At 42.9% G+C, this 24,369-nt stretch overlaps 1 protein-coding gene across 2 annotated transcripts in view; it reads right to left on the reverse strand.

Moving 5' to 3' along the window:
- Positions 1-24,369, reverse strand: part of LITAF (lipopolysaccharide induced TNF factor) — a 172,162-nt gene that overhangs the window by 24,529 nt on the left and 123,264 nt on the right. For both annotated transcript variants that reach the window (XM_069210327.1, XM_069210326.1), the window contains one exon: positions 11,318-11,560. In XM_069210327.1, coding sequence (XP_069066428.1) covers positions 11,318-11,555 — 238 coding nt within the window. In that variant the 5' untranslated portion in view covers positions 11,556-11,560. The remainder of the gene's footprint in view (positions 1-11,317; positions 11,561-24,369) is intronic.

Below are 24,369 nucleotides of genomic sequence, written 5' to 3' on the forward strand. Positions count from 1 at the left end.
AAAATATCTCAACAATTGTGAATGAATTTAAAGATACTAACATTACACACATATTCATATACAAATAAATGGGATTACAATTTACTGATGCCAACGTAAGGTGAATGCCGCAATGAAGAAAACAGCTAATCCAATATGCATAAAAGGCTATAAGACTTTTAGGCACATAAGAGAAATATTTTTTATTAAGAAATGTTTTTGGTGGAAGCATGCTACCTCTCTTTGCTAGTGCTTCCTACTTCACCTTTGGAGGGTCTAGGATCCTAGGGGGGAAGGGGTGGGTTGGCTGTTGCCCTATCAGATGCAAGACTATCACAAGAAAGTAAACCTTGGGATGAAGTATCATTCCCTGAAGTAAGATAAGATATGCTGAATCAATGAGTGCTGTTTGCTCAGATTTATGCAGTAACAGTGTAAAAATGAGAATTAGAACGATGGAGTTACACTGAACTGGAATTCCTAATCTTTCTTATAACCTAGTGCAGCAAAGGTACCAAAGTGTGATGGCACTGATGTGTGGTCCTGGATGCTAGCACAGAATGGGAAAAGACCCAGAAGGTAGGCCTTCTCCAACTGTACACCAAGCACATGGATAAGCATCCCCTTTAACATCAGAACTGCACTGACAATCTAACATTTAACATAGAATTTGAAGACTTGCCTCTTCATGGAGAACTAACACCATATACAATAGAAATCTACATGTAACAGGTCTCATTGTAAATGATGACTTGATTATCCCAGGGCTTCAGCCCTTGTTCAGTATTCAACTGCTTCCCTGCTAGGTTTGAGCTGTTGAATGAATGAATGCATTTGAAATTTGTAAAGCACAGCTGTCTCACCCAAGGGAGCATACTGGCGCTGCAACAGGTGGCATTTACTAATGTTAAGGGCAGACTGGGGAGGAACAGACTAAATAGAAGAATGGTAGAGAGCATCTGAAGCATTAAAGATCCAGATTTTAAGCTGCTTTCTAAAAAAAAGTGCTTCTGACTCAATGAGTCTTAGTATCCTGGAGAATTGGAACCAAGCCTTGGCTCCCAGGACTGTAAAAGATTTACTTCCCTTTGTCTTAAGTCTAAACAAGGGATGTTTATAAGAAGGTTGGCGGAGGAAGATCTTAAGGTACTACTAGTGGCATAGTGAGAGAATCTCACAGCAAATTATTTAGGACCTCACACTCAGTATGCTTAGAATTTTAAAGAGAACTCTCTTGTAAACTGGCAACCAATGGAGGGGTTTCAGAGCAGCTGCTGACGAAGGGCTGGGTATTCTCTTCACAAGCCTGGCAGCCACGTTTTGTACCACCTCCAATTTGTGGATTATTTGTTTGGTAGACCCAGCGTACAGGCTGTTACAGTAGTCAAGTCTGGAGATTATGGTTGTAACCGCTAGGGTCTTTCTTGCTGACAAAGGCGGGAAGTCAAACATTTTTTTCGAAGATTTCATTAAAGTAAAGCACATTCCAGTCACCGCAAGAGCTTTGGGGTGAAAGGATAGTGCTGCATCAAATTTAACTGCTACGTTTTTCACAACTTCCACTGTAGCAGGGGAAGGAGGGGCAGATCTAGGCCACCATAACAGGGGGTCGAAAAAATTGTCCTTTCCAAGAATGAGCTCAGTCTTATCTGTGTTACATTTTAAATGCATCCAACGGATAGCTTTGGTTAGACAAAGTGGATTCTGAGCCTGTGGAGGTTTTACCAGGGCCAAGATAACCTGAGTGTCATCAGCATAGGATGTTGTTTCAATGGCGGATGAGGTAATCAACAAAATTAACAAAGCCACATATATATATGAACAACACAGGACTCCGACAGGAGCCCTAGGGGAATCCTGCAGTAATTGTCTTTTCAGCAGAGAAATAAGGGCCTAGTACTACTGACTGTTCACGGTCTGAAAAAAACAATTTAAGTCATGTTAAGGCAAGATGAGAAATGCCACAGTTCTAGATGCGTTGCAGTAAGATGTCATGAGAAAATGTGTTGAATGCAGCCGATCAATCTAGTGGTATCAGTACTACATTTGTTCTTGCATCGAAAGTGAACTTTAGAGTATCAGCAACTTCCAGTAAGGCTGACTTCGTAGAATGAGTGGGCCGGAAGCCAGACTAATGGGGGTGGAGGCTATTTGCTTCTTCCAAGAATGCTGTCAGTTCATTGTTGCTCGACATGGGGTCTATAGTTGGCAGTCGGTTTACACCCTGTCCAAGTAAGGACCCTCACTCTAGTCAGGGTAAGGGAGATACACAGCTCAGATAACCTCTTTTCACCCCCTTTGGAGCTTGGCACAAGCAGTCAGGTTTATCTCAGAGGCAATGTGTAAAGTATTTGTACAAACACACAGAGCAATACAGTGAAAACAGCTCAAAAGGGCTCCACACCAGTTTAGAAAAATAGCCAATATTTATCTAAATCAAACAAAAACAAAACAACAAAAATCCAACATAAACAGGGAACGTTATGAATTTGAAATGGTTAAATCCCAGTAAAAACACTTAAAAACACAACAGCTCCAACCGGGGCTATCACGACGTTGTTGATGGAGTCGTTCCCAACAGTCCGACGCCACTCATAGGCAGGGCAGTGCTGGTCACGGAGTAGCAAAGACCCCCAGATACAATACCTTTGGTAATGAGGAAGTCATGCCAGTGCACGAGTCTGGGAGGTGAGTAATCGTTGGATCCAGTGCGGCATTGGTTTCTTACTTCAGAACAGGGGAGGTGATGTGGAGTCGGTCCCTTACCGTCTGGCGGGGTTGATGAATTTGGCCGGTCACGACACTGTGGGCGATCTCTTGGGGTCACGGTCATGCCACAGAGCTACGAGCTCCGCGGCGGAGACAGGTGTAATGGATATCGGTGACACAACACCTGGGATTCACAATGTTACAGGGCTGCAGCGGTGTCGGGTCTGCGACATCGGTTGGGGTCGTCGCACTCCAGCAGGGACCACAGCTTTGGGTTACAGGCAGCTACATGGAGTCGTGCAGCGGCTCTGATTCAGGGTCAGCGGAGTCAGTGTGCCTGTTTTTTCTTGATTTTTCAGGCCAGCTTTCACTCCCTAGGGACAAGTAACTGTATTGGCACCACTTGGCAAATCAGGGTCCTCAGCAGGAGCACCCAGGTGCTGGCAAGTGAAGTATTTGCTTTCCCTGAGACTTCCTAACAGGAGGCAAGCTCAGTCCAAGCCCTTGGAGAAACTTCACAAGCAGGATACACTGCAAAGTCAAGTCTCTGTCCTCTCTCAGGCAGGACTAGCAACTACAGGCCAATTCAGCAAAGCACACACAGCAATGGGGCAGTACTCCTCACTCACAGCTCTTCTCCTTGGCAGATGTTCCTCTTGATCCAGAAGTGTTCTAAAAGTCTGGGGTTTTGGGTCCAAAGGAAAATCTCTGTTGCTCATAAGATCCTGCCTTGCCCAGGCCTGGCTCCAGACACATTCCAGGGGGCTGGGGACTGCATTGTTTGAGGACAGGCACAGCCCTTTCAGGTGCCAGCTCCTCTCTCCCACTCTAACCAGGAAAACTCATAGCGGGCCGTCACGTCTGCCACTTGACCTCTTAAGTACCCCAGGGGCGACCCATACCAAGATCCCCCTAGCATAAGACAAATACATGGACAATTAAAGCTGTCCTCTCCATTTTTTAAAAATGTTAGTGCGTCAGCGTCCAATAAGTACATCTCCTGTAGGAGGGCAATGTGCACTCCAACTCGCCTGAGATATTTGTGAATTCTGTAGCGCTTGACAAAGCAGTTCAGTCCCCTAACATTCCATGTAAGAAAATGTACTAAGTCACCCATCTCAATTCGTTCTGATCTGGAACAGCAGCAGCTCCCTCTGCCAACCATCTCGCCTTACCACCTCGCTCCCTCCCACACAGCAGCTCCTGAATGTCAAGTAAGGGTTAAAGGATATATTTCCCCCTCCAATATCTACTGTAATATCTTTAAGTGCAATGCATGTAACCACCAATTTTGTAAAACACAGCCCCAAAGAAAGAGAAACAGCGCACAACCTCCCATATCCATCCCAGGGTAAACACCACTGAACTAACTACTGTCTCCCCAACCTGAGTGCAAAACCTACTAGCCCCCCCAAAGTACGAAACCTTGGAAGGGAGGCTGCGTGTTTGATTACCTTCACCTGATATCAAAAACCTAAAGTGTTGCAGGATAGTGTGCGGTGTGAACATTCCAGTACACTCCCACAACCACCTAGTTCGCACACACACCATCCCCCCAACTATCCCAACAATAACAATATTTAAAGAAAGGAGAGGAAAAAAAGAAAAATGTGTGATGCAGCAAGTGGAGCAAATAAGAGCGGAGAGAGAGAAGTGGGGAGCAGCCACCATACAAAGCCATGGCCTCGTCCGTTAGTGCTGCCTGTCGTCCCACAACCCTAAAGGTGAATTGAAAAACAAAGATCAGGGAGGGGGAAGAGAAGGGGAAGAAAGAGGCTCTGAGGACCCATCAGGAGACTAAGACTGAAACAACCCTCCCCAGAGAAGGGGAGCGGGGCAAAGCACAAGAAACAATACATTATGGTCATCCCTTAAGTATTAGTCAGTCTTCAAAAAGACACCCATGTGCTCCAGAGGCAGGTTCCCACCACTGCAGTAGAATGCAGTAAATACATTATACATCACGTCTGGGTATAGTTCAGATCTGAAGCTGGGCCATCTCCATCCCAGTGTGTGAGGATACCGCAGAGGTCGCAGGCTCCACCAGCAACCTGGCCTCCTCCCATTTTCATTGCTGCTATTCCAGGCTCAATGAGCCATCAGGGCATGCTATCACTTTGGCATCAGGGCTGTTATGATGCCAATGCCTGCTTTTCCTCTGTCACTGTGCCCTCCTTCAGAGGGGGTCACCAGGAGTCACTTGCTCACTCTGAGTTCCAGCCAGTCCCATGCTGCTTCTGGCGTTTGGAAAAATGAGCGTGGACAGCTTGGAAACTTTCAATTTACACATTACAGCAAGCATGTATGTGAGCCCCATTGTTTTCAACTTTTGTTTAACTCCACTAAATGATTGTCTTTGGAGCTGAACATACCCCATGTAGTCAGGGAAAAAACATATGGTGTGGTTCTCATAAGACGGATCGCCATACTTAGGTGCTTCCTGCTGTATAGTATCTCGATCTCTGCAATTGAGTATCTTACATATAATCCTCAAGGGGGCACCAGGCGGTGGCAGAGGGGCCAAGACCCTGCGCGCCCTCTCCACCTCTAATACAGGTAACAATTGTGCAGCAGGCAACCGCCTCTTTATTCATTCTTCCAGGAATAATTCCGGGGAGCTCCCTCTGCTACCTCTGGGAATCCTACAATTCTTGAATTGACCCTACAGGACCTTTCCTCTGCATCCTCCACCCTCGCCTCCAACTTATTTGACTTGGCCTCAAGGGTGGCCACAGTGGCCTCCAAGGCATCCAGGTCCGTCTGCATGGTGTTCACCTGTTGTTCTGTGGCTATGGACCTCTCCCCCACCGCACGTAGATCCGATCTCAATAAGTTGACATCCACGGCCATGATTGCGATCTGCGCCTGCACTGCCTGTCTAGAGGCCTCAATGGCCGCCAGGATCTGGGCCCCTGAGGGATGGCGTCTATCCCCCCTGATGTCCCACTAGGTTCAGGCTGTGGACCTCCACCAGTATTCGGAGCAGTGAACTGGTCCATCCTAGTCTGCTGTGTGCCTCTGACGTTCTGTCCTTACCCACAGTGCACAGGGCACAATGGGTCAGTAACTGACAAGCTCACCTGACACCTGGGCATGAGGAAGTAGGCAAGTGGATGGAAACCTCTCTCTCCGTGTCCTCATCTGAGATGCATGCACTGGGTTCCTATATCTCAGTCAGGCTGAGTCCCGTAGCACCTCGGCACATCAGAGCAATAAAGCGCAATCTGTAATGACAATCGGTCGTCTGTCAGATATTCCTCTCTGCTCACTGTGTATTGCTCTCTGGTGCTATTCCCATTGAGCGGTGCAGGACCCCCAAAAAACTGCAAATGGGAAGGAAGGGCACCCTCTGTAGCCCTACGTCTTCAGGTTATCCCCATGAGGCACTCTAGCCAGCGAGGCAATTGTTCGGGAGGGGGGAGCTTGAGACTGGGTGACAATCAGCCACAGAAAGGTCACCAGACCTATGCAACGGGCCAGTAGTCCATCCACATCAGGAGCCATCGCCAGGAGCTCACGGAGGCCTCCCCACCATCATCGCACACAACGGAAATCAGGCATGGGCGAGCAAGTGGGACCGCTACAGCTCCCATCACCACTCTCCTGCTGTGTGGCAGCTCACCTCTGGTGTCCCTCCGCGCAGGCCCGGTCTGGTCCGTCTACTCTTGTCATGCCGCAAAGGATGTGCAGTCCGTCGGGTGGCCGCCACTCCAGGCGCCCAATGGTTGCAAAGGACACCAACCAGCTCATCAACTTTGCCCCCTCAAAAACAGAATAAAAGGAAGAAGTAAATGCCACAACCAATCTGTGGGGGCCACCAAGCAGCAGGACTCTCAACCACGACCCTCCAGGTGATCGTGAGCTGCCCAATCAGGATAGCACCGGAGCATCGCTGATGGTCCCTCTGCTCCGGATCCCACCACTCATCTAAGGTCAGGAAGGAGGCATATCACAATCATCTGAGGGCGGCAGGCCCCCCAACATGACTACTAAGCCGGTCTCAAGCCGCCAATGTAAGTCAGCCCCCAGGCAGCATCAAGCATCTCTGTCAGTCCTCAGTGTGGAGTCCCACTCAATAACAGGGAGACCGCGGACGCTTGCCATCCACGGCAACGACTCCGCACAAGGCCCGCAGCCACACAGGGCTTAGTGCGAGCAGCCTACTATCTTGGGGCAGAGGCCCGTCTCCTCTTCCCGCAACGGGTAATGCAGAGCGAGTCTCAGCTCATGTGGCCTCCAATGTAACTCCCCCATCATGTACAAGGGGGTCACTGGTTTCGCGAGGCCTCGGGACAGCAGGAAGGTGTAGGAATCTGTAGCCGGGAGCTCTCGCTCAATGCATCCAGTCAGCCATCTTGTTGGCCACGCTTCCCCCAGGCACAGGATGGTTAAGGGAGAAAATGCCCACTTTCTAAAAGTGGCATTTTCAAACAGACAATCTAAAAACCAACTTTACCAAAAGATGCATGTTTAAATTGTGAATTCAGAGCCCCCAAACTCCATATCCTCATCGGCTCTCAATGGGAAATTACACTTAAAAATATTTACAGGCAATCCCCATGTTAACCTATGGGAGAGATAGGCCACGCAATAGTGAAAATTAATTTTGCAGTGTTTTACTATCAGGGCATGGAAAACACATGAGCCTACCTTAGGGGTGACATATGCAGTAAAAGGGAAGGATGGGGTACACTTGCCAGATCGAATTGGCAGTCAAAACTGCAGTGGCAGGTCTGAGCCATGTTTCAGGGCTACTAATATGGGTGGCACAACCAATGCTCCAGTTCCCACTAATAGCATTTGATTTACAGGCCCTGGGCACCTCTAGTGCACTTTACTAGGGACTTACTAGTAAATCAAATATGCCAATCATGGAACAGCCAATTACAAATAAACTTTACATAAGGGCACTTGCACTTTAGCACTGGTCAGCAGTGGTAAAGTGCCCAGAATATCAAAAACAGCAAAAACAGAGTCCAGCACACAGTCAAACATGGGAAGCAGAAGCAAATAAAGACAGGGGAGACCACGCCAAGGATGCCAAACCTAACACCAACATACAATGTGTATGTTGTTTGTCGTCTGTGACTGAAAGCCTCACTGCTGCAACAGAAGCAGCAGCCTCCACTTTATATATTCTGGAGGAAGTAGCAAGGCTGCAGGAGCGACACTTTGCTGATAGAATTTCTAAAACACCTAAAAAGGATTGACCATGTTGTTGATGTAAAGTGTACTTGAAGCAGGGCAAGAGGCAGGACAGTAGTGTTTACTGTCCCCTGTGCCCATCTCAGGCAACACTGTGTTTTCCTACTTGCTTTATGTTGTATCATACGAAAGCAAATTCTGGGAAATTGAGTGAGGTGGAGCTGCCGTTGGGTAAACTTTTTAATGGCTGTGCATGGATACGTAACGTTCATGGGCCACTACTTCATTAGGCAAGCCGCCACAGAATTTTAGATCATCTACTTCAGGAAATCATAGGGATCCTTATGGCCTGTTTGACACCTTTATTTACCATCAGAATGTGGTAGATGTTCTGTTCGATGATCAACATGCACTATAGTCCCCACACTGCACATACTACTGGACAGAACATATGCCATGTTGTCATGGAGTACCCTCTATGGAAAAATGTTAAAGGTGTGACTGAATTTTGAACTGCTTGTTAGATGTATGCTACACAAGGACCACTCTGCCAACAAGAAGCAGAGTAAGTGTAATAAGTCAAACAAATGTCCAGTGGGACATATTCACCAACATTTCTACTTGTTTGAAAGTGTGCAAACGCAATCTGTAGCTTCACTTTCAAAGCAAATGTAGAAGTGTTGGTGAATGAGTCCCACAGAATATTTGTTTGCCTTTTTACTTTAGAGACCTTAGGTAATATTCACCATCATGTCTGCCTTAGTTTCAACTGAAGAGATGCTCACTCAGTTCGAGGAATAGGCCTTGCAGGGCATTCTCTGACACCCACAACTTGCATCCACAAACTGGAAGGAGTTGGATTTAGCACAGCAAGTGATTGTGCATGAAAGGCATGTTTTCTTGACCTTCAAGTAGCTGGGGATGGATGGCAGTAGAGCAGGTTCACTTGGCAATTATACTGGATTAGTCAGAACTCTGACGAGGACAGAAATGAACGGGTAAGAAAAGCTTATGGTAGGTGTGCTTTCCGAGGGATACTGCTTAGGTAGAAGACAGATAGTGAAGGCAATACATATGCACATCATCTACACTTATGAATTCAAACCCACTGGTGCAGCGCTCGCACTGAATGACAATGATACGTATGGGTCAGTGTTTCACCTGCCTGCCATGTTCATTCTCCATCAGAACTTAGTAGATGTTCAATTTGCTGCATGATAAGTCCATTACAGTCACAGCACTGCACATAATGGTGGCTGGCAAATATGCTACGTTCTCATGGACTACCCTGTGTGCTAAACACTACCCTTCTTCATAGTTTATGACGTTCTCTTTAGGGAACTTCGTAAAAATTCCCCAGCATGTCTGCGTTAGTTTTAAAGGTAGATATGCTCAGTCACTTTGATGAATGGGCCTCACAGGGCATTTTTGGACGCCCCCAGCTTGCATCCACAAACTGGATAGAGCTGGATTTAGCACAGTGAGCACGGTAAAGGCTCATAAAACACAGGTCTTCCTGAGCCTCATGTGGCTGTCATGGGAGCCATTAGCAAAGGTTCCTCACGTTTTTGGTTCTGGGCTCGGTGGTGATATAGGGAAACCTACCAAACCCAGACATTTCTGAAAACTAGACACTTGGGGAGCCCACTGAGGTGTTGCTTGTGTGGATTCCCCTTAGTTTCTTTACACAGAATACCCTGCAAATCTGAAACGTTGAATAGAAACACTATTTTTCCTTGCATTTCTGTCATGTAAACTACGGGAATGTGCAGGGATCGAGAAAGGCCCTACCATCCAGTTTCCCCAAGTGTCCTGATAAAAACGCTACCCCACTTGTGTGCCTGTGCATAGTGCCCATGTCAGAAAATCTAAACTATAAGTGGTAATGTGTATGGATTTTCTCTGCTGGTACTAAAGACTACTACTGCAGTGAACCGGTTAAATAAAACAAGCTTTGGTATAAGGCTGATTAAGAATAAGAGGCGGAGATTGGTAATGATTTATCAGAGCAACCCACCTTTCTCTAATATTGGCCATCACTATTTGCAGCAGCCTTGGGCAAAGGATTAAATATTCATCCCAGATGTAAGGATTCCACCAGCATTTCAAGAGATTGATGTGCTTGTATCGTCTAGTTCTTACACCCCCTAGAAGCCAAGAGGGTAGCTGGGGAAGCCAGATCCCAGAGGGTCGAATGACCCTTCACCCTTTTCAGATATTAAGATGGGAGCCCACAGGCTTCTGTACTAAGCAAGTGCAACTTTGCATCGTGTATTCAAACTCAATCTTTATCCTGTTACCGATCATCCAGACATTTCAAGAAACTTCTGTTGTCCTGCATCTTTGCAATGGAAGGCCCATAGAGAACTAATTAATTCTGTTTCTCTCTCAAAGCCGCCCAACACTAGTCCATCACATCCCTGTTATGGTTGTCTCCATGCCCTTCTGTAGGCCTGTACCCTTCAATATGCCTTTTCTCTTGGGGTTGTGTACCATTACTGGCAAACACAGTGCTGCAAAAAATACAATGGTTAGAAATCAAGATGTTGCGCTACAGATAAGAAAATGATGAAGCAATGGACCACTACCAGTTGAAATCATTTATCAACTCACAGGACACTCCAATGCCAGAAGCAATCAAACCATCAAACAGCCCACGAAGCGGTGATCGCAAATGCGGGATACTTGGCAAGCATGAACTACGACATTCCCCGAAGTAAGCACCCTTTCTTTCAACAACCAAGAGTAAAATGTTATGTCTGTGTGGGATGACATCAGAACTAAGCTGCGGCACATTGACAATATTCATTCTAACAAACACATCACCAACTCTGACTTGAAAAATTAGTGCACTTTATCAATGAGCTAGAAGTGTCCAGGCTTGCTTTTGAGCATCAGAACCCACTAAAACTCGTACTCCAAATAATATACAGTATTCCCTGCATCTTCTTCTGTTCCACATATTCAACATCCCTGTGACAGACATTCCCTTGAACCACAGCCTTAATTTCACTACATCAACTAGTTACACTCAGTTCTGACTGCTACTGATCCAAGGCAAACTGCCCACTTTGGCAGGATTGGAAAAATTGCAAAAGCCTGGGAGTGAAATGGGAGCCACACTAAACCCCTAATAACGGATGGACAAGGTGGTAAAAACATAAGCTTTGATCCATAGACACCATAAAAACTAATTTATAACTTAAGCAAATCAGAAAATTGTTAAATGTCACAAATGTCTCCTCCCAGTTTCATCAAGGTAGAGCACATTGTACTTTTTGAATTGTGTCCCTCTAAGTTTATGAATCGGTGCATGTTGGAACGCTAGCAAATTATCTGTAATGCAAGTATTCTGGCTGCAATTTCTTAGCTGAGGATAGATTATACCATGGAAGACAATTTTAATTTATAAATCAATCTTGCAAACATATAGACAGTGAAACAATGTATGCAATAGCCAGCATCAATAATCTTTCTTTCTTACTTGGAGCAGTCGGCGGTTGAACTGGATAGGGAGGATTATTCATGTTTTTCATATCATGTCCGGGTGGTGGGTTGTACTGGTGAACTGTTGCCTCAGCATATGAAGGAGGTGCTTGCGGGACAGCAGGATAGCCTTCTGGAATTGGCTGGGGTGGGTAACCACCAGACATCTGGTAGCCACCTGGTGCTGGTTGGTAGGGGCTTGGTGCTGTTGGGTATGGTGCTGAGGGAGCCTGCATGGTACCTGAAACAGAACTTGAATGTTCATATCAAACTTTCTAAATGTTATTTAATCATCATATCAGAAATTACAATCACACGATTCGATACGCTAATGGTCTACCATGCAAATTAAAGTACAACGGTGAGATGCCTTGCTCTTTTTGTTTAAAGTCAGATCAGGTGGATATGAAAATAGAAGTATTAAAAATTAACGCTTGCAATATTAAACAAATGAGGATCAGGTGTACAAAAATAGTACACAACTGCAAGGATGTGAAGATATTTGAAATTGTGGCAGGAACAACAGCCACGGTGACCAGCTGTGCTTTATATAATCACTATATATGGCTCCTCACTATGAAGGCGTATTCTGAAACTTTTCTTATGGCTTAGGATAAAACAGAACATTAAAAAAAAATTAAAAATACATAAAGGACGTCATAAAGCATGTAAAAAAACAAAGGAATTACCAAAAATCAACTACGAAATATAAGAAATTATCTACAATGTAAGCTTTCTAAAAATGCCAACTAACCAAGTACGAAGTAAAGGACAGTCTCTGGAAACATGCACAGGAACAATGTGTCTGACCTGGTCTTGTATACTAAAACACACCAAATAAGAATACTCTCTGCCCTGATTTTTTAACAACAGTAGACTACGATTCCATGGCGGAATTGATTCCCTGATGAAGTCGTAAGGGCTGTATGCCCAAGACGATGAGACATGTGTTGGCAAAGGGTGAAGAATTCTAATAAAGAATCGACCCGTGAACTTAAATGGACACTTAGGCCCTCATTATGACTTTGGCGGTCAAAACAGTTGACCGCTAAAGTCACGCCGGCCAGGAAACTTCCAGTGATGGCAGTCTTGAGACCACCATATTATGACTCCTGGCAACTCTCCGCAATAAATGGTGGAGGTTGCTCTGCTGTCACCGCCACGCCATCACAACACCGCCCGCTATATTACAACTTTGTAATCGGCGTGGCAGTGTTGTGGTGATGGGGCGGTGCCGGCAGAGCAGGCCCATGGACCCCATTCCCTCCCCGACGACCACCATGAGCAGGTAAGGTGATCGTCTGACAGAGGAGGGGGGCTTACGAGGGTGTTGAGTGTTGTGTGCGTGAATGGGGGTGTGAGTGTGTGTGAATGGAGAGGAGGGTGTTTGTGTGCATGTATCTGTGTGAATGCGTGTCAGCGGGGGTGGAGGGGTGCCGTGGACATGTAAATGTGTTTGCGTGGATGTGTGGTATGTGAATGGAGGGTGGGGGTATGTATGGGGTTCGCGGCAGGGGAGGTTGGTGTCTACGGGGTTCGGGTGGTGGGAGGGGGGCATGGCTGTTTCAGGGGGAGTCGCATACAGGCAACAGGAATGTTAATTCCTGTCGCCAGTATCCTTTCTGACAGGGATTTCCTGGTGGGGTTGCTGCCAGGAAATCCCTGGTGGAAAGGAGAGTCATAATACTGTCGGCAGTATAAGGTGAATTTCCAGACATAAGGTGGTAATCCCTCGGCCCTGTGGTCCCACCGCCCTGGTGGTACATACGGTGAACTGGCTGCTTTGCAGCCCATTCACTGCCGTGGTCATAATTTGGCGGTCCTGCTCCACCACACTGTTGGCGAGTAATACTAAGGCGAGTAATACTAAGGCTGGTATAGCAAATTACATCTAAACTACGTGGCCATCACTATCACAGTTGACACAGGAAATACTACCTAAATTTCATTAAAATTTATGGAAGAGAATAGGGATAAAAGACAGATTATATGACAATCTAAAGACTCTAAAAAGTAGAGCAAGTTGATATTACGGATGAAGGAAGTTTCATTATTTTGAATTTAATTTGATTTTGTAAGCACTGTATATTGATGTATTATGTAAATATTATGTTAGGGGCTGAATTTGTTGTATCTGTTGTCTTATGTGATTTGTCTTGAGTCTTTATGTGATGTCCTTGTTTGGTGTTTTTTTCATGTCTTATGTTGAGTTCATAGAGGTTTTCTTCTATTTTTATTATCATCAATAACAATAATAAAAAAATGTTTTTCTATTGAAAAAATCTGTGTTATTTCAGACATGTAGAGTGTTTTGTGTATATAATTTAAAAAATATGCATTTCTTAGTAGGAATATATTTGATTCCCTGGCTCTCACTTTTTATTGTTCCAGGGACCCCTTAATCTTAGTTTCCTGGTGTTACCACCACCGCTAAACTCATAATGACCACCTTGGTGTTTTGAAACAAAAAAATCAGTTTTGGGATTTTAAGCGTGTGCTTGGGGCATTGAGTTTTATAAAAGTAAAAAGATTTATGTATATCTAGAGACGTGGATCCACCATGGCAGATTCGTGGATTGGCTAACCGCAACCTGAGAGGAAAGCTCAGCTGCTATTTCGTGCACTGGGACTCAATTCCCAGGGGGCAGGAAATACAATTTAAAAGTGATATAAGGGATTAGGGTAGAGGTACGTTGACTGCATGGGACTAATGGAGGGGTCTGTGAGGGACCCCTCATGGGCAAGAATTTGTCCAAAACCAAGGATCCTGTGTGGACCTCCATACAACCCCCCTGTGTGCTCTGTGGCAGATCCACATCTCCAGACCCCCAATGAAAAAACACACATATACCCACTCACAGACCCACACACCTACTAACACTCACACACCCACTTACCCACAAAATCAGTCACACACCCAAAGACCCACACAGCCACTCACACAGCCGCACAAACCCACAAAATCACTCCTACTCCCAGACCCATACAGCCACTCTCACAACCACTCACACACCTACAAAATCACTCCCATTAAGAGGTGCATACAGGTACTCACACACTTAAACACTCACACACCCACTCACCCATATATTCGCTAACACACCCACTCACCCACAGGCAGTGATACACGCATAGAAACTGCAATAGCATATGTTTGTATTAAATGTGTTGTTGTTTTAGTATTGAATGTGAGCTTTTGCTTGGGAACGGATCAGTGGATGCATAAAATGAATCAAAAACAAGAAAGACTAGGTTCATTGCATTTATAGAAAGACTACATAAGTTATCCTACCTTAATTTTTAAAGTTTTATTTTTAATATATATATAATAAAAAGGCATGTGTGAATAAAAGTTACTTAAAAAACCTGAATGTGTATTAGTAAACTGAATTTAATGGTCAAATTGTACTACAATTTATAATTTAAAAAATGGTGAAATTTTCTAAAAAAACAAACGTTACAATGATGTTATAGTTGAAAAATAGCATTAAAAAACATAGAAATTCATTGAAAAAAAACAAAGGTTACAGGGAGGTTAAAGTTAGGTTCAAATTATACACACACAAAACCATAGAAATTCAGCAGTTATAGTTACCTGAGCTAACTTCAAATTACGTCCCTGCAACACGCTGCTTATGACCTTACATATTACATCACTCATGACATCTCAACTCACAATATTGAGGACCTCACTGATCACATCATCCAACAAAGAAAACGTAAATGTACTTCATAAAAACTTTTTTTTAAATAAAATAAAGGATGCAGTTGAGAGACTTACAGCAGAGAGCTTGCTGTAACTTTATCAACTACACTCACTTATCACCCACACTCACTTATCACCCAGGAAAGAGTTCTCAGAGGATAGTGCTGTCTCTTCTAAATCATTACTTAAAACCCTAATGACCAAAGTGAGACATCTAACCGTACACACTACTCTATGGCAAACCACTACAAAACCATGTGTCAACCTGGAAAGATATTTTAGTACAAACATCAGTTTAACACAAACCACTACATCACACATCCAGTAGAGAGGTCTTAGCAGACAGGTTACTGTGTCACAAACCACTAAGCAAGAATTATTGTTCATCCTGGAGAAACGTATCAGCAGAGAGACAAGTCTGTTGCAAACCACTACTATACTGAGCAATTACCACTGAAAAATGTATTTTTGAACAGGTGAATTTATTGCAAACTACTACTACACTCACTCATCACAAAGGAGAGAGAGGTATAAGCAAAGTGGTCAGTATGCCGTAAAACACAACTATTCTCAGCCATCCATGCAGAGTGAAATTTCATTGAACAGCTTAGACTGTCAAAAAGTACTACCATATGCATACATGAGCAGGGGGCAGGTGTCAGGGTAGAGGTTAGTTCACTTAAATAGTACACCCTCTTTAAAAACAGAATTATAGTTCAGATGATACATGTTAGAAATGCTAACAATCATTAGTAGTACAGAAATAATAGTAATTTAAGTTATGCAGTAGCTCAGGATATATCTTTCAGTATCAAAAACATTTACGAAACACTCACACTCACTGGATGATGCAATCTAGGAAGTAATGAGTGATGTAATTAGAGACATCACTGAACATGTCATGAGTGATGTATTATGTGAGGTCAATAAGCAGTGCATTCGGAGGGGCATAAGTTAAAGTGATTAAAGGTAACTACAACTACCGAATTTCTCTGTTTTTGTGTGTGTAAAATCTCAACCTAACTATAATGTCCTGACACCTCTGGTTTTTCAGCGAATTTTCAAGGTTTAAAAAAAATTATATTTCCTAACTATAATGTCCCTGTAACCTTTGATTTTTTCAGTGATATATTTCAAGCAAAAGGCCAGAGTTACAGTATCAGAGGCACACTCAGCTGCCTGTGCCGGTAACGGAGGAGACCACCCTCGAAAATATAATGTATCCAAACAATTGTTTACCGCACTCCAAAGAATCCTTTAAGGCATATTTATTCAACAAACAGCAACCACCAATGTGTTTCAACTCCACTAGAGTCTTGCTCCCGGTTAGTGAGTCCCATTTCCCTTTTCCTTAAATAATCTAATTTTCTCTCTCCCATATCAGTGCATTCAGGGTATGGTAGTCTAATTTACAAAATCATACATAAGTTAAGAGAATTTACAAAAGCTTCTTTAAAAATATTATGATAATCATAATCATTAACATAAACAGTACTCAATTTACTAGCAGATACATTATCTGCACAATTTCATTTACATGTAATAATTGTAATTGACTTTCAAAGACTTTATGTCAACTACTTAGTCTATTCCTGCGTACTCATGCAGGAAAAAAGGGGTGTTTGAAACTCATCTGCAATATAATGAAATACCATGTGGAATTCCATTTTTGGTTATTTCTTTCATACCCATATCAGCTCAGTGCTTAATGCTATATACAAAGGGAAATTCCATGCTGCATATTTAACCGCTTCTCACAATAATATCGGCTAAGTGCCCTAACAGTCCAGAAAATACGGTAAATGTATTTACAGATGGAATGTAGCCACTGTTGGTAATAATAATAGCTTTCCAAATAGATGTAATCAATATATATTAAATTTCATAAAAGAGCATTTATTATCTGATGATTTACTGATATAGGTATCTATAATGAACATTTCTTATGCACACTAACTGAGTGCCTGATATCTCTAGATATCTAATCATGTATCACAAATTCCATGTCGCACTTCCCTTAATCTTCTCTTACTGATATCAACTCAATATCCTACAGAAACCACTTTATGAAATAATACCAACATTAAAACTTTATATAGATGATAATGATAACTTTCAAATAGAACCCATGTTCTCATCTAAATTGTCCACACAATGATACTAATCAATTGTCTGTTCCAAAGTGCATTTTCAATGATTCACTACCATTTATAGATGTACAAAAAGTTCCTCGTCCATATTCAACCCTTATGGTTTCTTTGTCCGGAGTTGGATAATATATTTGCTCTGAAGTTGTCTTAATATTAATGTTCTATTTCCCCCTCGTTCATTGGTATTTGCACCAAACCAAAAAAGGATATACTTCTCCAATCTGTAGTATGTTATTTATTATGATGTCTAGCAACTGCATAACTCTGATCCTGATGTTGAATCGCTCTGACATGTTCCAATATCCCTTTCTTCAATGGACAAATCGTGCTTCCCGCATATTGCAATCCGCATTCACATTGAAACAGATACACAACAAATTGACTAAGCTTTACATCTATTACATTTGTGAAAGCCCGTTGATCCAACATTTAGCCAATTTGTTTTAGGATGTGCCAGATAGTGACTTTTAACTAGCATATCTTTCAAGGACCTTGACCTTCTATATGTTACTTGTGGCCTTGCTCCTACTATTTGCTCTAGGTCCTGATCACTTCTTAGGATCTTCCAATATCTTTTAAAGATGTTCTCAATTGTTTTGCTTGGTTTGCTATATGTTAATATCAAACATCCAATGTGGGACCTCATTTTCTTCTTTTCTTTTTCTTTGGGAAATATTAACTGTATTGTCAACCAAAGTCTGCTGACGAAGATTCCTGTTGCCTGGTGCGTGACCGTCTGGGTTTTCATGGCTGGGTGACCGCCACGGAAAGCCTAGCGGTGTGCAACCTCATAATCCGGACGGCAGGCTGAGACCTGCTGCCAGATTGGAGGTGCTCATCTCCCGCTGCGGAGGTGTGACTGCACCGGCGGGCCAGGCGGAGCTGTGGAGGCTTGGCATCTGCCAAGCCTCACAACTCGTAATGTGGCGGTCTTTACCGCCGGCTCTGCGGCGGTAGGACCGCCAGAGCGAGACTGGCGGTCTTATGATCGCCAGCCTCATAATGAGGGCCAGAGTGTTCCGTTTTACAGGAAATACCAGAGTAACAAACTACACTAAATGTTAAAGCACAACCCCTTTAGCGTATTGTAGTCCAGGGCTTTCCAAATTAAAAATACTTTTAGAATGAAGGAAGGAAAAAGTTGCATAGTTGGTAGCTTGCAATTTTCTTCCAAGAATTTAAGGCAGTCACAGGCTTGTCAATACTTTGAGGACATCACACCTTGTTAATAGATTAAATAGAGCAAACACTTCTAATTGCAAATCCGGTGCAGACTTAAGGGGAAAGGTATTGCCCTTTCTTAGGCATTATAGAAAGATCACAGACTCACAGTTTCATAGCCAAAAGATGCTGATCAACTTTCTTTCTATTTTACTGGAACGTTCCATTTTTTTTATACATAGTTTTGAGTGAGATCAGATTTTACTAATATATTAGTTGCATAGAAGTTAAAATATGGTGACTAATTAACCTACATTTAAAAGTCTAACAGAAAAATTAACATGGAAATGTAAATATTGCATTTTTGAATTATGGTGGACCATGTGGTCACCATTCACATTCTGCACTACCTTTTAACATGAGAGATTTTACATTCATAATAAATGAAGTACTAAAATGAGTTAACATTAAGGATGTTTATTAAGATGAATATTAGGAATTGAAATATTAAATGAATTTGAATTAATCATAATTAAATTGATTAAATGAATTTATTAATGAGAGTTACATTTGTGCAGAAAAATAAATGCATGTTTGAAATTGCTCTAACATGTCGTAATTAAATGGCTGTAATTAAAGGATATTGAATTGCAAGGTGCGTAATAGGTCCATTAATGTATTAAATGTATTACTATGTAAAAAGACTTCTTAGCTTGACTAGGCCTATAAGATTCATTTTGCAGCAGTAATAGAAAAATCGCTTGTTTATTTTGTCACCTCCGACCTGAATTATTTTCCTAGGATGTTAATGTGTTGTTAAAATGTCTTATTGTATTGAAGGCAAGAAACATGTTTATTGTTACCAATGTTGCATTACTTGTTGTAGCTGTCGAAAAAGACATGAAACTTATGATTCTCATGAAAATGTATTAGTTTATTTAGTGTACCATGAGAGAAGTTCATGATGTTGCAAATTATTAAATAATGCAATATTTTGTCGGAACTGTGTGAAATCATTGAAATGACTGTGCACTCTTGGTGGGAAAATCCAGAATAGTTGCAAATCAGATGGTGCTATCGACAACCATTGGACACTGAATATGAAGCCTGAAGTGAGAACACCTGAAGGACCAATTTATGGATTATGCATATTTCTAATTGGTGAGGAACTCTTGAAACACAGAGTTAGTCTTCTCCTGCCTTGAGGCTGTCCAGAACCCTCTATGAGTCTGCTGTCACCCTCTGTTTTTTAAGTTCCAAGATGAGTTTTCTCATCTTAGTCTTAATTGCCCTATTAATTTATGTGGTTCAGTACTAATGTGCCCAACTAATTCTGAACTGCTGACTTGTCCTATGTGCAGCCTGTGGTCTGTACTGTCCTGATGCTGCTGTCAACTGACGTCAGAAGAAAGTGACAGTCCTGTCTTACAAAGTACTACTGTGCCATGAGGAAAGGTACAACTAAAAGTGTTTTCCTGTTTTCTTTTAGTTCGATAATTACACCAGAGTATTTTTATTATGAGTTGTCCCAGTTAGATGATTTTCCAAATTATTTTTGTCTTTCTTTTTGTTTTTGCCCGCATGTGTTAGCCCGTTCCCACACATGCAAGTCTAAATTTGTCCTAGTGACAGGAAAGGCCCAGTCCTGAAACCTGAAATTGATTGTTAAAAACTGTATTTTGATGATTCACTGATGTCACCATCATCTGTTTTTAAATTTAATAATAATGTGCATATTGTGCTGTTGTTAATCTATATTACTCTTTTGGTGTGTTTAACAGTATTGATGGTTAGTAGGTTGAATCTTTTCAGACGTCTTGGTCAGCCCATGGTTTTCATGTATGTTTATAATTTAGTTTTGTGCACCATATACGTGACATTGATTTTGGGATTGTAATAAAGCTTTGGCATTTCATTCAGTTTGGTGTCTGATTTAGTGTTAAATTGTTTATGGTGTCTAATATTGTTTATGGTTAATGTCATTGATTTGTGATTGAATGATTCTGACTACTACACTCTTCTCCAAGTCCAAAGATCTTGTCAACCTCAACAGGTAAGAATAGGGATGGTGTCTCACCAGCGCGTGTCTGGTTTCTAAACCAGAAGCAGGGAGAAAATCTTCCCGGCACAGCGCGCCAACAGTTTCATACGTGAGAAATATAACATCAGATTGAGGAGAATGTTATTAAAGCTACATTAGAAAGTCACATGCAAAAGTAGACAGAATAAGTGTATGTTGCAACTGAACAAAGAGAAAAGCTGCTCTAGGCCAGAGGAAGCATGTACTGCCCTTTTCTGGCACAGACTCCTGGCATCCAACTGCTTGATATCTGCGCAAATGTTTGGGATGGTAACAAGACACGTTTATTAGGATTGTACAAAGCATTCTACATATAATCTGGGAACTCTAACATGGACATGGTAGTCCAACTAAAAAAACACTAGACAGACTTTAACACTGACTCAACATGCCCATGATACAAGATACAGAGTAGTTGCAAGGTTTGGAATAGGTTAAGGCTCCTTCACTTGTACTCTAGTCAGATTACATAGAACATACTAAAGGATTCTAACCAGAACCACACTGTGGCAAGAGAAATGAAAATGCAGAATCAAACACAGTTCACTGCTGCGCAGACAGCACACCTCGCTCTAGGTCAGGTAAAAGGCTTTTTATGTTAAGCGTAGCAGCGTGCAAGTGCTGCTTCCTGATGTGCTGTAATCTTCTGTGGGCTTTAACCATGCCCACCTCACACCCATTACTTACATTCGATCCAGGACTTGTCCTTAAAAAAAATCCCTTGATGTTGTTGGTAAATATTTTACGTTTGTTCCGTCTTGGGGTGGTTTTGTTACCACCTTGGCGACAGACCCTGTTACATGGATTATTACACAATTGCATATATGTTTTACTGTGTGCAAACTACTCTTTTATTTGGTCTCTCTCCGTTGCGCTCATGCTCACAGCGGACATGGAGCTTAGAAGTTTCATATAGTGCAAATTCGATCTGCGGTATTGTAGCGCTTTGCATGACTACCAAGTACATCATGTTGTTTATTTTGTCTCTCCACATTCCGTGGCAGCCATGTTGCTTTGAAGTTTCATAGAGCGCAAACTTGTTTTTCTTGAGCCCCTGGCATGTTTATACTCACCTTGTGAATATGTGAAGGGTCTCTTTAAGACATCCTGCTCTCTTAATCAGAGATTTGGGCATCAAATACACTTATATTCAAAGAAAGGAAGAGCAGTTGCATGGATTGTGGCAGTGGCTGGCTCCGAAGGATCCTTCCTTATTTAACACCATTTGTGTATTCTTTACAGTCCCTTGTCTCCGAATGCATTCTTTTGAGAGTGAGTGCGGACAGGGTCTTGCCACCAAACTGTGTGATAAGTGGAGCTTTAGTTTTGGTTACTGTGCGCATGTCAGGGACTCCCTGTGACGGTGAGAGTGATGTACTCCCTTTCCCAAGGAACTACAGTAGGTTCCCAGGAGGCCATAGGTGCAGACAGACACTTCATGTTAATCTCTCTAATTAATACACTCACCTGCAGAACAGAAGCTTTAAGTAAAGGTAATTGAACTGGAAAATGCAAGACTGCCTAATTTCCCAAAATCTTTCAGCTTTCGGAAGGACGTAGCGTTGCAAACCCAACCAGTCTTTCCTCCTATATAATATGTAGGAGTGGGATGGGCTGCTTGTATGGAAGGATGAGTGAGTTGCTGTCCCTTGTATTTCACGTAGTCAGTTTCAGTTGCATCAGTGTTCTTTTAGAGTTTCTCGTCTCAAGATGCATCCTCAGGTCAGCAGAGGATTTTGTGGGCGCTGGAATGGCAACGTCAGTATTCTAACAGCAGTCGTGGAATATTTGGGGAACATGTAACTTTCCCCAAAGAGTTCAGGAGGATTATTTACTGTTCTAACTACATCCACAGATTTTTTTGAGGAAAGTAAAAAATGCTGAAGTATTTAAAAACAAAAGGTTGAAAAAAAGTAATTTTTCCATTGCCTGGAAGCGCTGCCATGAGAACGCTGGTCAAGTCAAAAGATTAGGAATACTAGCTTTCATTCAAGTGACGCAAAGATTAGACATGTGCACATGTTTGCATTGGGTTTGTAATGGCACATAAAGCAAAATATAGTGGAATGCAATGCAGTGACTGAAGTTAATTCAAACATACCACTCTACATTTTGTGCTGCTGGATGGAGAACTACTCGGATCCCATGAAGGCCGGGCTTAACATGTTCATCTTAACCAAAAATGAGCAGTTTCCTGTAAAGACATAGGGTGTCTGTCTGTCATGAAACAATTATACATCCTCTAGCTTGGATAGAAAGCAGCAAGAACAATACCCTAATATTCTACAGATTTGTTGTGAAGAAGTGTGAATCTTCTGAAGAAGAAGCATTGAGAGTTGACTAAAATATAAAACCCAACACAGGTGAACCCTGAGACTTCCCAGAAATTGGTGGGCCGAGACTCCCTCCATCTGCTGCTATGTTTTCTTGATGTGGTTTTGAACATCTCCCTTAGAGTGGGAGGCCTTAAGGGAGAGGCGCAATGCTGCATTAAGGCCTCCTGTACCTCGAAGCAGCGTGGCCCATTGGGTTTGCCTTGTATCCAGCCCTCCCGCGTAAGACTCTGAGGCCCCCTCCCTTGCGTCCTTTAGAATGTCCATTTAACTTGCTCTGAAGCTGAGAGAATTCCATCCAGTTTAAACATGTATTTTATAAATTTCTTCGCAGACATGAGCCATTAATACATTAGTTACTCCTCCCTGATGTTTCATCTAACAAAACTGAGTTTGCTGGGCAGACTATAGCAGCCTGTTGCCATTCCTGCACACACCCCTGTGTGATGTCTTTATCTTCCTGCTTGGTTCCTCATCCTGTTTGGGGACGCTCAGTAGACGGTGGTAAGAGTCTAATGCAGTTAAGTCCACGAACTCTCAATGCATAAATTGGGCTGTTATGGTGTGAACAAAGATGCTTCATATCAAACTAGTTTCACAGACTGTACTGGTGCAACATATTTTACAGGAACTGCATAAAAAAAAATCAAACCCTTCTATTTCCCAACCCTCGCACACACCAGGCACTTCGGCATGTGTATATGAAGTGGTGATTGTAAGTAAAGTACATAGCTTCCAAGGTTTCAGATTGCTTATGTGTAACATTTTCATAATTTCAGTGTAATTATGAATGACATTTCAACGACTAAGAGTGACGCTTTCTCGCGAGAAAAATCAAGCAAGGAAGATAAGGATGAGCATGGTGAGATTGGGAAAGGCTGACAGTGGGAGGCACTCATTTAGGTCACAGTTAGGCAGGCAGCTTATTTAAAAAATAGAAAAACTTGCTAGTGCTGGGGAGATCGTTGTCAGTCTGGCACACTGAACAACGATCTCCTCTGCGCTATAACCATGCGAGCAGGTGTACAGTCAGTCACAGTCTAGTCAGTGGCTAGTAGTAAGTCACACCCCCAACCCAAAACAACTTGTTAGTGTGCTGGTAGCAGCTGAAAAACTGAGCAGAGACTGAGCAGACAGACTGCGTGACTGTACAGAGGTGCAGGCAGCTCAGTCTATTATGAGCCTGATGGCAAGTTAGCCTCACTGGCACTCAGCACACTTACAAGTAACACTATGTCCCTGCAGTCCCCAGGCAGCCTGGAAGTAATGCAGAGGCGGCCGGCAGTTTTAGGAGGGACGGGGCGGGCAGGAGGCACACTCACACGCATTCTTTCACACACACATGCACGCACATCCATTAACAACACATTAACAATCAAACATATATGCACGCACCAAACATTCATTTAAAAAGATCACACACACTTACCTTCAGCCTCGGAGGTCCCAGGAAGGTTTCCCTCATTGGCTGACCTTAGGTCAGCCAAATAGGGAAGGCAGCAGTCCCAACTTCGTCACAGAGTGTGATGGGGTCAGTGAGACTGCTGATCCCACCCCACTCTGTGACGAGGTGTCACTGATTGACACTCGCCCTGGGCGCTTCAGGGCTTAAACCTGAAG

The sequence above is a fragment of the Pleurodeles waltl genome, chromosome 10, assembly GCF_031143425.1.
Source record: "Pleurodeles waltl isolate 20211129_DDA chromosome 10, aPleWal1.hap1.20221129, whole genome shotgun sequence".
NCBI classification, from domain to species: domain Eukaryota; kingdom Metazoa; phylum Chordata; class Amphibia; order Caudata; family Salamandridae; genus Pleurodeles; species Pleurodeles waltl.